Source organism: Ornithorhynchus anatinus, chromosome 8 (genome assembly GCF_004115215.2).
Source record: "Ornithorhynchus anatinus isolate Pmale09 chromosome 8, mOrnAna1.pri.v4, whole genome shotgun sequence".
In the NCBI taxonomy this organism is placed as follows: Eukaryota; Metazoa; Chordata; class Mammalia; order Monotremata; family Ornithorhynchidae; genus Ornithorhynchus; species Ornithorhynchus anatinus.
Window position 1 is genome coordinate 12615598 of NC_041735.1, and position 16387 is coordinate 12631984.

A 16387-nucleotide genomic window follows, 5' to 3' on the forward strand; every position below is an offset into this window, starting at 1 on the left:
GAATCTCAGCTCTGCCACTTGTCAGCTGGGTGACTGTGGGCAAGTCACTTCACTTATCTGGGTCTCAGTGACCTCATCTGGAAAATGGGGATGAAGACTGTGAGCCCCACGTGGGACATCCTGTTGACCCTGTATCTCCCCCAGCGCTTAGAACAGTGCTCTAGTAATAAGAATAATAACGTTGGTATTTGTTAAGCGCTTACTCTGGGCAGAGCACTGTTCTAAGTGCCCGGGGAGATACCGGGTAATCAGGTCACCCCAGGCTCATGGCTCGGCCACTTTTGAAAGCTGTGTGACTTTGGGCAAGTCACTTCACTTCTCAGTGCCTCAGTTCCCTCATCTGTAAAATGGGGATGAAGACTGTGAGCCCCAGGTGGGACCTCATTCCCTGTGTCTACCCCAGCGCTTAGAACAGTGCTCGGCACATAGTAAGCACTTAACAAATACCACCATTATTATTATTATTACTCATCTCCATTTTCCAGAGGATAATAATAATAGTAATGGTGGTATTTGTTAAGCGCTTACTATGTGCCGAGCACTGTTCTAAGCGCTGGGGTAGATACAGGGTAATCATGTCCCACGTGAGGCTCACAGTTAATCCCCATTTTACAGATGAGGTAACTGAGGCCCAGATAAGTGAAGTGACTTGCCCACAGTCACCCAGCTGACAAGGGGCAGAGCCGGGAGTCGAACCCAGGACCTCTGACTTCGAAGCCCGGGCTCTTTCCACTGAGCCACGCTGCTTAAGCTAGTAAGCGCTTAACAAATACCAACATTATTATTATTAGTATTATTATTATTCCAAGCGCTTAGTACAGTGCTCTGCAGATACTAAGCGCTCAACCGTTGGTGCGCCGGCAGGGCGGCTGCCCCCACCCCCTTCTCCAAAGGCCCGGCCGTCGCTCAGCCCGGGCCACGCGCCGCCTGCGGGCACGCGCCGCGGGCCACCTCGTGCAGCCCCCCTCCCGCCGCCGCCTTATCCGAGGGCCCGGGCCACGCGCGGCCTGCGGCGGCGCGCCTGCGCGCTGGTCTCTCCGCTGGGCGCGGGCACGCGCCGAGAGCGCGAGGAAGCCGGTTCCCCCCCCCCCCCCCCCCCCCCCCGCCGGGCCACGCGCCGCCGCGCGCCGAGAAAGCGCGGGAGAGGGGAGGGCGCGCGCGGGCGGCCAGGCCGGTCGGAGGCGGTCGGGGCCGGTCCTCCCCAGCCGCCTGTGGCCGCCCGGCCTTCGGCCATGAGTGTCGCCCCCTCGGGCCCCTCGGCCTCTTTCTTGGCCGAACTGGAGCGGCACAGGGAGGCCCTGAGCAAGGCCCTGCAGGGAGGCCGCGGGGAGGCCCCCCCGCCCCCTTCTCGGTAGAGCGGCCCGCCCAAGCGCGCCTCGTTTTCCTGCTATTCCGGGGGCAGGGAGGGAGGGATTCACCGGGAGCCCCCTCCCCAAAGCGCAGTGTGCAGCCCCAAGGTCTAATAATAATAATAATAATGTGGGCATTTGTTAAGCGCTTACCCTGTTCGAAGCGCTGGGGTAATAATAATAATAATAATAATGTGGGTATTTGTTAAGCGCTTACTATGTACAGAGCACTGTTCTAAGCGCTGGGGTAGACATAGGGGAATCGGGTTGTCCCACGTGGGGCTCCCAGTCTTCATCCCCATTTTGCAGATGAGGTAACTGAGGCACAGAGAAGTGAAGTGACTTGCCCACAGTCACCCAGCTGACAAGTGGCAGAGCTGGGATTCGAATTCATGACCTCTGACTCCAAAGCCCATGCTCTTTCCACTGAGCCACGCTGCTTCTCTAGACACAGGGGAATGAGGTTGGCCCACGTGAGGCTCAGAGCCCTCATCCCCATTTTCCAGATGAGGGAACTGAGGCCCAGAGAAGTGAAATGACTTGCCCACAGTCACCCAGCTGACAAGCGGCAGGGCCGGGAGTCGAACCCATGACCTCTGACGCCCAAGCCCGGGCTCTTTCCACTGAGTCAGAGTCAGAGATCATGGGTTCGAATTCCGGCTCTGCCACTTGTCAGCTGTGTGACTGTGGGCAAGTCACCTCACTTCTCTGTGTCTCAATTACCTCATCTGTAAAATGGGGATTAAGACTGTGAGCCTCATGTGGGACAGCCTGATTACCCTGTATACACCAGCGCTTAGAACAGTGCTCTGCACATAGTAAGCACTTAACAAATACCAACATTATTATTATTAATACTGAGCCACACTGCTTCTCTGTAAGAGGCATCTGTGGGGTTCTCCTCCCCGCAGGCTGCGCTCTATTGCGTTTGTCAGTGTGTGTCTGGACACTTGCCATGTCTGTCTGCCGGCTCCCAGTGGAAAGATGCTCGCCGATAAATACTGCATTTGCACTGTGTACCCAAAAAACAGTGTGTGGGTGTGTGAGAGAGAGAGTGTATGAGAGTAGGGGGTTTGGGGATGGGGGGGGAGGAAGAGAACTCTTTGGTGGCCCCTTCTTAATCCCTAAGAAATTACATAGTCAATTATTTGAAACACAATTAAAAAACATCGAGACTAAACTCATCCGAGAGCCTTGTAGAGGCACCCCCACCCCAGTGACACATTTAAGAAAAGTGGCTTGTAGTATTTAAGGAACTTATTTGGGGGGGGGGGGGAAGACAATAAAGGACTGTATATTGAAATTTGAATTTCACACATCCCAAACCACGCACCGCTCACATTTTATTTTTTCATGGGGTAAATATCAAATCAAATTTTAGGATGGCCAAACTGTACATTCAAACTATGAGATCAAAGGTTAACATAGAGGAAGTGTTCTTACTCAAACACATATGCATTTTATAGCATTTAAATTGAATTTTGCCCATTCATAGCCAAAAGTAATATTACGTCGCATTAGGACATTAGTCATTGGAATCCGAAGCCAGCAAATTAGTTCTAAATGTTCAACTGGTTGAAAATATGATGCTTTTAAGAGTAAAATAGTCTTATAAACTGTGCAATTTAGTCATCCTTCCAGAAGCATAATGATTAAGATCACAAATTGTATGGAAATTAAGTAAGATCGAGTTGAGGTCATTTGAAATTACTTTGCCTAATAAATATGCTATAATTAAAAAGGTCAATATGTTTACTGTTTTAGTTCTGAGGTTCTTGCATCTATAGAAAATATAATTCAAGGAGTCATCAAAAGTCTGGCAAGAAACGAAGCACCAGTCCTAATCCTGGAAAACAGATCAAGTTGGGGAAATATAAAGTAGGCATTATTCAAGTCTAAGTGTTTAATCAATAAAAATGTCATTCACTATTCCTTCTGAAGCTATGAATATGACATCTATTGAATATTTCTTGAATCAATTCTTTCCGTTTTTCTAGATTCCCTCAAATAGCAAAACCAGCAAGTACCATCCAACACAATCCTTCTGCCATTCTACTAATAAAATCAAAGAACATGCCTTTTCATTCCCCGTTTGTGGTTCCTTAGCCTGTAGAGTTTTGCTTGATTAAAGAATGAAAAATCAGACTCTATAAGGTCACTTTTATTAATATATTAACTACGAGAATAAAATCAGACAGAATTTAAAGCCTGTGAACTTTAACGGTCGATGCTTGTACTTGGCAACTTAGAGGTTGGAATTTTAAATCGAAATAATTAGTCCAAATTGTAGCATCTTGCATCGCCCTTACACTTGAAAAACGGGATGGTGGTGGAAGAGTTGAATTATTTAATGAAAGAATATTTTGGCTGGTATTTTAATCGGGAGACCTTACATGTTCTGGTCATGGGTTTGAATCCCGGCTCTGCCGCTTGTCAGCTGTGTGACAGTGGGCAAGTCACTTCACTTCTCTGTGCCTCCGTTACCTCATCTGGAAAATGGTGATTAAGACTGTGAGCCTCACACGGCATAATCTGATTATCCTGTATCTACCCCAGCGTTTAGAACGGTGCTCTGCACATAGTAAGCACTTAAACATCAACATTATTATTATTGCGCCTGGTGTGTTCTGCCACCTTAAAGATGCATTTGGAATTTCAGTTAGTGAGCATATTTCAGAAATAATATACTATTATTATTATTAATGATGATAGTAATTGAGAGAGTATTTAGTTTCACGAAATATCTTAAAATTAAAATTAGTAACATAGCTGCTTTGTAAACGAGTCAGACTCGGTGTTTTTGCCTGAGCAGCTCTGTAAACACACAGCCAAGCTCCTCCCGCCCCCACAAAGGATTGGTGTATAATATTATGAGTATTATGAGAAGCAGCGTGGCGCAGTGGAAAGAGCACGGGCTTTGGAGTCAGGGCTCATGAGTTCAAATCCCAGCTCTGCCACTTGTCAGCTGTGTGACTGTGGGCAAGTCACTTAACTTCTCTGTGCCTCAGTTCCCTCATCTGTAAAATGGGGATGAAGACTGTGAGCCCCACGTGGGACAACCCGATTCCCCTGTGTCTACCCCAGCGCTTAGAACAGTGCTCTGCACATAGTAAGCGCTTAACAAATACCAACATTATTAATATTCTGAAGTTATGATTAATGGGCAAGCACTCTCACAAGTTTTTCATTTGAATACTGAAATTTAAAAGACTGTCCATGGAGATAGGAGAGTCAATGAAAAATGTATCCTTCAAAGCTAAGTCCACCGGGCTTCCCTAGTTCTGAAACTGGAAAAGTTGCCATGAGTAAAATTTAGGACTGTACCTGAATGTTTTGCAACCTGAGATAATTAAGAGTGCAGTACAATATGTACTTAGCATTCAGAGTCTAATTTTATTTTTTAATTCAATGCTAGGTTTGAAGATTCTGTAGGTTTACAGATGGTATCGCACTGTTCCACAAGAAAAGTGAAAAGTGATTCAGCAATAACAGCCCAAAAATTTGGTAAATTGCAATAAGAAAGCTACAGTTGCTGATTTTTAGGCACAATCAGTAAAAAAAAAACTTAGAACCTTTATCTTGTGCATACTTGTTTAATGCTCTCTAGCATTTTAATGTATTGCTATTTTTCTCTGGATAAAAGTCATGTGATTATATTACATTGAAAATGCAATGGCTAAATGTACTTATCAGTGATTTATTATTTATTGATAAGTATTACTATCTGTTTCTTTGTTTTTTTCAATTGTACATTTGTGGGTCCTTGCTTCCCTGAGATTGAAAGCTCTTTGAACTGCACCTTACATTTCCATATTCCCCATAGTTTGCTGCTATCTAAATGAACTGAAATACATCTTGAATTCTATTTTAGATACTGTAATTGGAAAATTGCTTTAACTATTTTAAAGAATTTAGAGTCCTTTTTTAAGAAAAATTAAATGTAGTTCTGTTTAGTTCTAAATATGACTTTCCAATAAAAACCATTTGTCAACAAATGTTTCCTAATGTGAAATGGATAAAGTAAATAATATGCATATTGAATATCATTTTCCAGCTCTCATTCTGAAAATGTTGTCTGTGGTCTATAAATTAGTACAGAGCAACACTTATGCAACCAAAAGGTAAATGCATTTTAGTTTTCTACCTAACTGTGAAATCACCCCACAATTTAAGAATTTAGTAGGATGAAAACAGAAACAGCATTTGTTTCCATAGTAGCAACTCATGTGTTTCTGTAGTTTAGCAAAAGATTCCATTTCAAATCCATTCAAGTATGTTTGTATATTTAATATAGAATTACAATATTTAAGGTGAAATCAACATGGATGATAAAAGAAAATACAATCAATTCTATCATGTAGGCTTTCATTACATAATTTGGATAAAATATAATGGGAAAATTAGGGAACATTCTTCACAAAGCACAAGTCTGTCCTGGGTATAACACAATCCACAAGTTAGCAGAAGTAAATCTGGTGAAGGAACAAACAGGTGGGTGTGGCTTCAGTCAAAGGATAATGATGCTGCACTTTCAATTCCAGATTCTATCATACAGTGCTTTGTAGTGTGTTCTGTATTTTTACAGCTTTGTAGTATTTAATACATTAAAATAAAAGTGGAAAGGATATAAAGCATTCTAATAGTGGTGGATAACCTATAGGAATTTATATATAAAAAGGTCAGTCACAGTGTTATTTTCAAAACATCTGCCTCCGCAACCCATTAATTCCCATTCAATAATTACACCACCACAATTTTCTTCTAACATACAGAACACAACTAGCAGAGGTATCAGGAATGACTGTACCTTTTCTTCTACGCACCTAAAAGCCCTTTAGTAATTATAACTCCTTAATCCTTACATTATTTCCAGAAAAATCAATCAACTGTATTTACAGTGCTCTGAGCACTTGAGAGCAAAATGTAACAATAAAAATAAATTTTAAAGTTTTTTTTTAATCTTTCTAGAGATATTTACTATACTAATATCCAACTATTTGGTAACCAGAGTGTTGTGGACAATATAATCAGTGACATTTCCTGTATGCTAAAAGTACCTAGAAGAAATCTTCATATTGTAAGTATTGTTTTAGCTGTTCTGAAATGGACAAAAAAAGACTGTGTTTTGTGTATGTTTTGTGCCCGATTAGCTTCTTAAAATCAATTCTGTTTAGTGCAGCTCACATCAGGTATAAGAGATTTACTATTATTCCCAATATTATTAGGCATCTAAATACATTAGTCGATGAGGAAAATGCAGTACTTAGCATTTTCATCACATTTTAATGTATTTCTGGGTGTTTACTGTGCCAAGGTTATATGACCAGTGTGACAGTGACATCCTCTACGCTTCCTTCATTGCTAGAGAGATGGGGGAATGTGTGCGCAATGGGGAAACTCAAGCGGTGTAGCCAGAGATGAAGTGTCGTCACCCACTGCCCCCCAATCTTGATATGCCAGTACCACTATCCTGAAAGTCATGTTGGCTGTGGGGCAAGAGGATCCAAAGATGTAAATTGCCGCTTCCATGCTTAGATTTCCACCAGTTAGGGTTTGGGGGGCAGCGGGGGGCTACCTAAAAATACAGTAAGGATGGGGAATACATAATGCAATAAAGACAAAAAAGACTTAAGCTCTTACCTGCATTAGACACCCTAAAAGTCATCCTTCGATGAGGATGAATAAGAAAATAAAGGCCTTCATTATATTGTAACTATTCAAGCTTCCTTGTGGCCAAAGCCAGCCTTATAAATTAGACTTTCATGTACTGAATTTAACAGTACTTTCATCTTTTATATACTTCCGTAAGTCAATTACTGGAATAATATGCATCACATAGTGGAGTGATTGGCTCAAGTGTATCTTATTTTTCCAGCTGTCTACATCAAAGGGTTTAATTAGTGGTAATTTAAGTTACACTGAAGAAGATGGTACCAAAGTGAACTGTACCTGCAGTTCCACAGTATGTATTAACCACGTTTTAACACCTATTTTTGTCCTCGAATAAATTCCAGAATCCACTTTGAATTAAAATAATGTACTCTGAGTTTTGTAAACTGTTATTGCTTAATTTTCTGTGTCATAAAAATAGTGGGAGTCAGCGGTTAGTCTGTTTAGATCATTATATCGCTGAATTAGCTCTGCAAATATAAAAATTTAAGACTATATAACAAAATTGGTCAAAGCAATGAATGTGTAGTCAGTGGTGCCAACTGGGATTTTTGTTTGTCTTTCCTCCATTTATTCCTACCTTTTCCATTCATATACTTCAGCAGCCTAGAGAGGGGAAGCAGCATGACCCATTGGTTTGTTCTCCTTCAAGCAGCAAATCTGTTGAGTGGTCTTTTTGAAATGAAATGATTAAGATTCAGTTTTATTTTTGATAACCAAATGTTGAGTAACTTGTTTATAATTCTAATGACATCTTGTCTTGTTGATTTAGGCAGTTGCAGTGTCACCTAATATTCATGGAATTAGAAGTATCCTTTGAGTGAGAGCCTAGTTGGACTTTCTGTTACCTGTATAAAAACAAAGAATTTTCCAAATCAAACAGCATTTCCATTTTTTTTCTCTTTTTTTGGATCTAAAAATGAATTATTGGTATTTGTTTCATTGTAAAAAGAGGTTTTAATTTTCACTGCTCTGTTGATAGTTAAATTCCAATCCCTTCAGTTTATGGAAACCGGCCTTAACATGTAAGATTTGATTACAGATGCTAAATATATACTAATCGTAGAAAAAGATGCCACATTTCAGCGACTCCTGGATGATAACTTTTGTCATAAAATGTCTCCGTGCATAATGATTACGGTATATCCCCGTACTTTCTTTTCTAATTGTGAATTTTAAAATAGTAAAAATGCCAACATTGGTGATTTACAAAGGGAGATTTTATTTTATCATAGTAAAATAACGCAGTGCTGTCTTAAACCACAGTGGAGACCTCTGATGCCCAGTCACTAACCCAGCACCTAAGTGCAGAGTGTGGGAGAAGCTTGTTAGGTTTGGAGGGTTTCAGGAACTCTTGTCCTAAGATTATCTTGTCAGACTCTGATTTCCTTATTCTCTTCCCTCTCCAGAATAGGGACAGTGTGAGAAATGTTTCCTAGGTGGTAGGGGAATCACTGCACCCTAAATACTCTATTGAATTACCAATTTCAGACCGGGCCACTGGACCGGCATTAGTAGGAAGTGTCCCTATTTTTCTTTAATTGACACACTATATATCCAGATGGGGTAGTCCCGATGGGCTAGTTGCAATCAGTGTAAGATCCGTCAACCAACTGATGGTATTTATTGAGCACATACTGTGAGCGAAGCACTGTACTAAGCGCTTGGTAGAGTACAATACAACAGAGTTGGTGGACACATTCCCTGACCACAAGGAGCTTAGAGTCTAGAGGGAGAGACAAGCATTAAATTATGGATATGAGATCAATTCTGTGGGGCTGAGGGTGGGGTGAAGATCAAGTGCTTAAAGGGTACAGATCCAAATGCATAGGTGATGCAGAAGGGAGAGGGAGCAGGGGAAAAGAGGGCTTAATTGGGGAAGAATTATTGCAGGAGATGTGATTTTAATAAGACTTTGAAGGTGGGGAGAGTAGTGGTCTGAAAGATATGAAGGAGGAGGGAATTCCAGGCCGGAAGAAGGACACGCGGGTAAGGGACCAGCAGTGAGATAGTCAAGATCGAGGTACTGTAAAAGTTGGCATTAGAGGAGCAAAGTATGCCAACTGGTATGTAGATGGTGCATTAATACAATTTAATGTAATCGATATAGCTCAGAATGGTAGGGAAGGTTTGCTTTGCCATCTACTGGCTAGTCTTATTTTATTTTTAAAATTCAGTTATTTTTCTCTTAGGGGAAAGGGGTCCCGGATCTGAACACCAGACTGATGATCAAGAAACTGTGGGATACATTTCACATTCCGGTTTTCACTCTTGTGGATGCAGATCCACATGGTAATTATTGTGTTGGGTCAAAGTATAAAATTTTTGCTATATTAACAACAAACCTATTTCTTATTTCTGACATGCTTTTGGAGGGTTTCTTTTTTTTTTAAAGAAAAGAACCTCATGAAATTCATATTTGCTAGAGCAAGATTAATCATTCACCAACATTAAACACCAACAGTAACTCTTGTGGCTCCAGGTACTGTTGGATGGAACAGATAGTTGGTTTGTTCTTTTACAGTGCCCATGAAAATGAATGGAAAACATGCATGTGAAATTTTGCAGTGCTCTCTAAATTTTTATTATCCTTGAGGTCAGGGACTGTGTCTACCAACTCTTCTGGTACTGTACTCACCCAGGTGCTTAGTGCAGTGGTCTGTACATAATAGGGCTCAATAAATACCTTTGCTTGATTGAGTAGAGCCCCTCTTGGGCAGGGCTCCCTGGCAGTTCCCACAAACCTAAGCCTAAAGGGTATGGTCAAGCCAAAATCAAGCTAGTCCCACTTGGACCCAGGCAGGGCCCAGACAGCCTCCCCTGTCTCCTGCTGCATATTTAAATGAACTTTGCTACTGCAAATGTGAATTTATCTTAGATTTGAAAGTACTACCGCTATTGAGGTAAAGGCCTAACTGCTGGGCAGCCAGAACTCAACTATTTGAAAGCTCCATCTTTCACCCCACCTTAAAAGGCCCTGCCCTACTACACCAGCAAGACTTGAAATTTGGGCCAGAGATGGCCACGTCATCCCATTAGCTACCTGCAAGATCCATTAGAATTATTTATTCCTATTCATCTGTTCACTTTTGCTTCTTTTTCATCAGTTCTATTTATGCTTTTACTCTCATCCCTCTTATACCCAGACAAACAATTTGCACCTGCCACGTCTCCCTCTTTAGATGGTAAGCTCCTCAAGGGCAGGACTGTCTTCTATACATTCATTCATTCAGATGGTATTTATCAAGTATCTACTATATGCAGAACACGGCATTAAGCAAGTTCCAGGGAATAATATAAAATAAGATCCATTAAGACATGATCCCTGGCGCTCAGGGGTCCTCACATTGTATGCACATCCCACAATGCTCCCACCCGGAATATATAGTCAACAAATACCAATAACGGTGATAATAAAAGTGATGACGGTAGATGGGCTAGAATGTGAATTTATTACTCTCTGGGGAGCCCTGGGTCCAGTCAGTCCCTGAAAGCTCATGTTAATCAATGCTCTGCTAATGGCAGCATCTAAAAGTAAGAAAAGGCCCATTTTTTAAGTTAACTTGATTTTATCTGACAGGCATAGAAATAATGTGCATCTACAAGTATGGATCTTTGGTAAGTAATGAATTAGTAGATATTTACTCCTTCTCTACACGCTAGGCACTCCAGCAATTCCCAACAATTGCAGCAAGCACCTGAGGAACTGAGGAGCGTAGACGCTGAGCCTAAGGCAGGATCATCAACTCCTCAGAGGAGCGGAAACCCATTAGTACCTAGGGGATTGGCAATAATAATCAGGTCCCCGGTTTTGGGAAAGGTTGGGCAGCCGGAGCTAAGCCATCCCACCCCTTGTTGCCAAGATATTGGCCTCACGTTTTGCCTTCTGCCAACCATGGCTCTGCTGACTGGGCCCTAGAATCCAGTGGCACTTCTCTCAACCTTGCTGGATTTCAAAGCTGTTTCTTGGCTGGTGATGATAGTGGCAGAAGTGGAGGATACTGTGGAAGTAGAGAATGTGTATCCTTTCCTCTTTCCCCCTCTATTATCCATCTTTTTCTTTTCTACTCTTTCCCTTTTTCTTTTGGTCCATTCTATTTTTCCCTATCTCACTTCTCCCTCATTCCTCTCTTTTTCTCACTATTCTCCTCTTCCCTTCTACTTCCTCTTTGCCTTTCTCCAGTTCTCATTATTATTTTCCCTTTTCTGTTCCTGACAGTCCCTACTCACTTTAGGCCCCGTCCCTGGTCACCTTAGCGTCTCCCCTCTCCTGGCTAGGCAACCTGGCAGGGGCACCAGTGGCAATTTGGGGACTCTCCGGGTAGGTTGGGGGCTGCTTTTGCTCTAGGCCTAGGCCCAGGGCCTGCCAGGAGCTTCTGGGGGAGAGAAATGGGGTTCCTGGCTTTGGAGTCTAGGTGGAGATCCTTTGCTCATTGAGCTCCAGCATTGGTCGAGACATCGTTGTGCCTCTGTTGGGCTCTAGAGCTGGGTTTTTCTTCCTTCCCAAGCCCCAGGGCTAGCTGAGAGCTTATTGAGTCCCCCCCTGAACACCAGGGGCAAGGAGGAGGGTGTCTACCCTTGGATGCTCTACCCTCTGGCCACAACCTCCTCTTTCAAACCCCTCACCAATATTAGCTTGGCACTCAAAACGAAAAGTTGACACCTCTAACCAGAGGATCAAAGGCAGATTCCAAGGCCTAAATCTCACCTAGGCCTGAAGTTGCTTGGACTCCAGGCTCCGGAACGTTCATTAATGTCCATATAAAGCCATAGTGCTAAGAGCTGGGCCAGGACTTCCCAAAGTAAATACAGTTTACAGAGAGAAATCACTCTGTAGCTTCCATATTCCCCAATCTGAAAAAAATCAGTGATTAATTTCCACGCTGGCAGGTCATATCCAGGAGTGAAAGTAAACATCTTTCACTGGGGAGCAAGGCCAAGGGATTTAACAGAGCCACAGCTTTATCTGCAAGGGCTCACCATGCAGCCCAGGCTGGGAACACCAGAGGTCCACATCGGAGCAGCACCCCTCCAGCTGAAAGACCAACAACGCCTGCAAGAGCCTGTTTCCTTATGTCCTCACCCTGGAGCAGCAATTTGTGTCTACTTTCCCCCTCATTAGATGTAAATTTCTTGAGGGCAGTGTGGAGCCACTTTTACTTTTATTGTGCTCTCCCAAATCAGGGCTCTGCAAACATTAGGTGCTCAATTAATGCTATTGATGAGGATGATGATGATGACTCTCAGAAATACAGAGAGAAAACAGATTGCCTTCCCCTATGATTTCTTCCATATTCAAGAGACACTAGGGGAGTCTCTGACACTGTTATATTTTAGACTCCCAAGCACTTAGTACAGTGCCCGGCCCACAGCCAGTGCTCAATAAATATAATTGGTTGATATTTGAGCAAGCAATCTCTGACTGAAACTACAATTTAACCTGCTGTCACTTTATTTTAGTCCATGTCTTTTGAAGCTCATAATCTCACAGTCCCAGCTATTAGATGGCTTGGTCTCCTACCATCTGATATTGAAAGGTTAGATATTTTCATTTAAATAAAATGTTTTTAAATGTTCCTTCTGTCATGTAATAGTATACCTATTAAATATTTATATAAAATGCATAACTTGGCCCCACGCTATTCTCTGAATTTGAATTATATAAAACAAAACATTCCAAAATGTAAGTTTTCCCTAACAAATTCTTCTTTGTGTGCTTTTATTTCTAGATTAAATATACCCAAAGATACTTTAATTCCACTGACTAAGCATGACCAGACGAAGCTTGATAGCCTACAGAAGAGACCGTATATTGACCACCAGCCATTCTGGAAAAAAGAAGTATTTTGTTTTAAAATAAATATTTTTTTAGTAACTAATGAATTTAATTTAATTAAAAAGCTACTTATGCTAACATTTAAAAAATATCTTCTGAGAGATCCGTAGTGCAACTCCACATTACTTACACTTTATGTGCATCTTAAAAACGGTTTCTCATTTTTGTGGAAGTGTTGGTAACAGAGGCTTGAAAAACATATTCTTAGGCTAGAAGCTAAAAACTATCTTAGGAATGAGAAGGATAAGCTTCTCATTGCAGCTACCTTTAATTGATGATCTCATTAGTTTTGTTGCTATTTCAGAATATGCTCTAAATTTTAATGTGTGGCCCTTTGTGGGATTAGTTCAATATCATTGAAAGAAGGGAAAACTACAGCTGGCTAGCTTCTCTGTCGCATAGGGAGCAGGGAGTGTTGAAAGGTTTGCTCCTGAAGTTCGGAGAACACATCGAGGTCTTCCTAGATACTTCCACCAAGAAAATCTGCATAGTTTTAGAGGACGCAGTGTACTTCTGAAAATTGCTCTCCTTCCATTTCCATCTTTTGTGTTTCTCTTCTTCCCTCTCAGTCGTTTATCTTTCCATCCCTTTTTTCTGCTTTTTTATCTTGTTCTTTTCCTTTTCCCTCAATCAGCTGCTCAAGTTTTGCATGTCCCCTGGCACAGTGGGTCTTGGCCAATGGTTTAGTTAACATGGAGGGAGAATGGCTCGCTGAAGCAGAGAGAAAGAGAGATGAGGTCTGACATGGGAAAAAACAGAGTCCAGCAGGCCTGGGGGTAGAGACAAAAGCAAGAGATAGGCACAGGGTGAGGTGAACACTTTGATCTTTGCTCTCTGCTTATTGCTGATCCCCAAACTTACTTTTCCTGCTCTTCCTCCCAGGGGCTTCTCTACTTCTTCCAAGCCTAGGCCAACAGTTTCACAGACACCGGTTTTGAATCAGGCAGCCTGGGGTTAAAGGTTACAGAGCAAACCAAGAACAGTGATATGACCCTTCTGCAACACAGATCTTTGGAATAACTACTTTTAAATGTATTTACAGATGGAGATTATGGCAGCATCTAGAATGAAGGCAGAAATTCAAGTTTTGACCTCTCTTGCTCCAGATTATCTTTCAAGAGTGTACTTGCTTAATAAACTAAAATTCGGAGGATGGATTTAAAAATATTTCAGAATTGGGAAATATATTGTATTGTTATAAGTTAAAACCTAATAGGCATCTTTGTTCTTGAAATTCATTTTGTTTGCTCTTAACCTCTGTTTTATAAGACATGCCAAATGAATCCTTATATTAAGTTCTTTTTGAAATAAGGCAATTGTTGAACTTGTTTTGGATTTTTTCAGTGTCAAAGAACGCAGAGAAAACTGAATTCACCTTTTACAGATCTCATGTTGAAATGTGAAATACGGGTCCATTTCCTTTGTCAACAAAATAAGGCTCTTAAATTTTTCAGCGCAGATTAAAAAAAAATTAGTGAGCCAGACTATGGAAGAATTCAGGTCACGAGAACAGCCTCAGTAAGACACATTAAATTTTCTTAATTAAGGGCTGTTTTTCGATAACAGACGTCTGTAAAAGATAAAGCCTTTAAGGCTTGGTGGGCCCTGCCATTTGATCGCAGTTCCCAGATTCCTGTGTATTGTCATTATAAAAAAAGGGCAGGAAGTGAGTGAATAAATTGCTGTACCCCCCAGCTCCCTCCCGCCGTACAGAATTAGTGACCTCAAGATCTAAGGTGATCGTACATCCTGATTTTGATAGGATGATCCTGAAACTTCCAGGTCTATTCTACCATCTTTTTAGGGTTGTCAAAACATGCTCATGTTTCAAAAAATCTGAAAACCGTCTGAGATGTGTGCACACAGCCGATAGAAGGAATGTGGAGGGACGAGGGGATCGGGGAAGGCAGGAAGTAGGTTGCAATTAACTGTCTGTTCTGCAGGTCTGGGCCTCTGGTGGCTGCAGCCACAGTCCAGAGCAAAGGCCTGCAGATCTAGCCATAGTTGATTCAAGGCTGTCTGTATCCGTTGCCACCTGAGAATAAGCAGGAGCTGCTTGATCTCAATTGGCTTGTCCTGGGTTGTATCACCACTTCTGCCCGGCGGCTCCAATTGCAACCCTGCTTGGGGTAGGTTTACCCGGGACCTGTGCCACAATCGTCTACTGGTCCATTCCAGGCCCGGTCTCTGTTGGGCAGAAGCAGCGGGGAAAACACCAGCATCAGAGCTTCACTGGAGCACTTAGATTAGCGTCCCGCCCACGGTAAGCACTCGGTAAATACCTCCGACTCTGTGAGTGCTGCTCCGCATAGGAAGTTGAGAGGGTTGGAGCCCTTCTTAACCAGAACAGTTGCCTGGAAGGATGAGGAGCCTGAGGACTGTTGCCTCTAAACTCTTTTCACAACCTATTTTGATGTTCTTAATCTGGACTGTTTCACCTTTAATCTGCTCTTATTTGCAATTTATTGTTGGATTATATTTATATTGTTCTACATGTCTGTCTTCACCCGCTTGGACTGTGGACCCCTTGTGAAGCCAGGACCCGGAAGCCAGTCCTGTATTGCTTCTCTGGACATTAGTCCAGTGTTTGGTATGGTATTTGGTCCACAGTTAAGCCCTCAATAAATTCTAATAAAAATTACAGTTTCTAGGCAACTTTGTGGACTCTTCCTTGCTCCCCATCCCAGCCAGCAGGGTCAGGCCCTCTGTGACTGGGAACGGATTCTCTCTAGGTGCCAGTTGTAGCTGAAAGGAGCGCTCTCTCTCTCTCTCTCTCGTCTCAGCTCTGGGGTCTACCAGTCGAGGAGGGCCAGAGGCACACTGTAACCCCACCAGAACCTGCAGCCAGGCTGAGGCTTCCAGTGTCTCCCCTCTCCTGGGCCAGACCCTTTTTAATAATGTTGGTATTTGTTAAGTGCTATGTACCGAGCACTGTTCTAAGCGCTGGAGTAGATAGAGGGTAATCAGGTTGTCCCACGTGAGGTTCACAGTTAATCCCCATTTTACAGATGAGGTAACTGAGGCACAGAGAAGTTAAGTGACTTGCCCACAGTCACATAGCTGACAAGTGGCAGAGCCGGGATTTGAACCCATGACCTCTGACTTCGAAGCCCTGGCTCTTTTCCACTGAGCCATGATGCTTTTTGCGCTCCTTCCTCGGTCTGGCACCGGTGTCCTCTTCTGCCACTTCCAATTCTGCCGATTCTGCCACTGTCACCTTAAATCGATTTAGTATTTTTGGAGATGAATTTCCAAAGCTGTCTCTGTCAGTAGAATCGAAGTGTACTGTGGAATGTGATGCATGGAAAATTTAGCCATTTCTTTTCTCCGCAGGATTTCTTTTCTCCCCATTCCCTAAAGAGTCTAGAGTTTATGTGAGAAAAAAGACATCTGTGGTCCGCCTTTGCCCAGCCTCTCTTTCCCATCTCTTCTCTGACCCCTTCCCCTTTTCTCCCTCTCCCTGAAAGTCTAGGTAGCCCATTCCTGGAAAAAAAAAAAGTGCCATCTGGATTGACCCTCATTCAGAATGGAA

At 42.5% G+C, this 16387-nt stretch overlaps 1 protein-coding gene and 1 long non-coding RNA gene across 2 annotated transcripts; one reads left to right on the top strand and one right to left on the bottom strand.

Annotated features, from left to right (window-relative positions):
- Positions 1-1174: 1174 nt before the first annotated feature.
- SPO11 (SPO11 initiator of meiotic double stranded breaks) lies at positions 1175-15510 on the top strand. Its single transcript, XM_007671414.3, has 13 exons — positions 1175-1351; positions 3114-3227; positions 4765-4853; positions 5404-5470; positions 6318-6426; positions 7225-7311; positions 7792-7828; positions 8050-8159; positions 9212-9311; positions 10600-10637; positions 12480-12556; positions 12749-12860; positions 13898-15510. Exons 1-13 carry the CDS (start codon positions 1233-1235, stop codon positions 14015-14017), a joined length of 1179 nt encoding a protein of 392 aa, XP_007669604.1. The 5' UTR covers positions 1175-1232; the 3' UTR covers positions 14018-15510.
- Positions 2966-12191, bottom strand: LOC114813871. Its single transcript, XR_003761633.1, has 3 exons — positions 11728-12191; positions 7600-7867; positions 2966-3195 (listed from the first exon to the last, which is right to left on the bottom strand). It is a non-coding gene; the product is annotated as an uncharacterized LOC114813871 (long non-coding RNA).
- Positions 15511-16387: the final 877 nt, after the last annotated feature.

Coding starts and splice junctions, on each gene's coding strand:
- SPO11 (XM_007671414.3), top strand. CDS start 1,233: ATGAGTGTCGCCCCCTCGGGCCCCTCGGCCTCTTTCTTGGCCGAACTG. Junction 10,638..12,479: donor TCTACAAGTATGGATCTTTG/GTAAGTAATGAA, acceptor ACTTTATTTTAG/TCCATGTCTTTTGAAGCTCA. Junction 12,861..13,897: donor AGCCATTCTGGAAAAAAGAA/GTATTTTGTTTT, acceptor ATGTATTTACAG/ATGGAGATTATGGCAGCATC.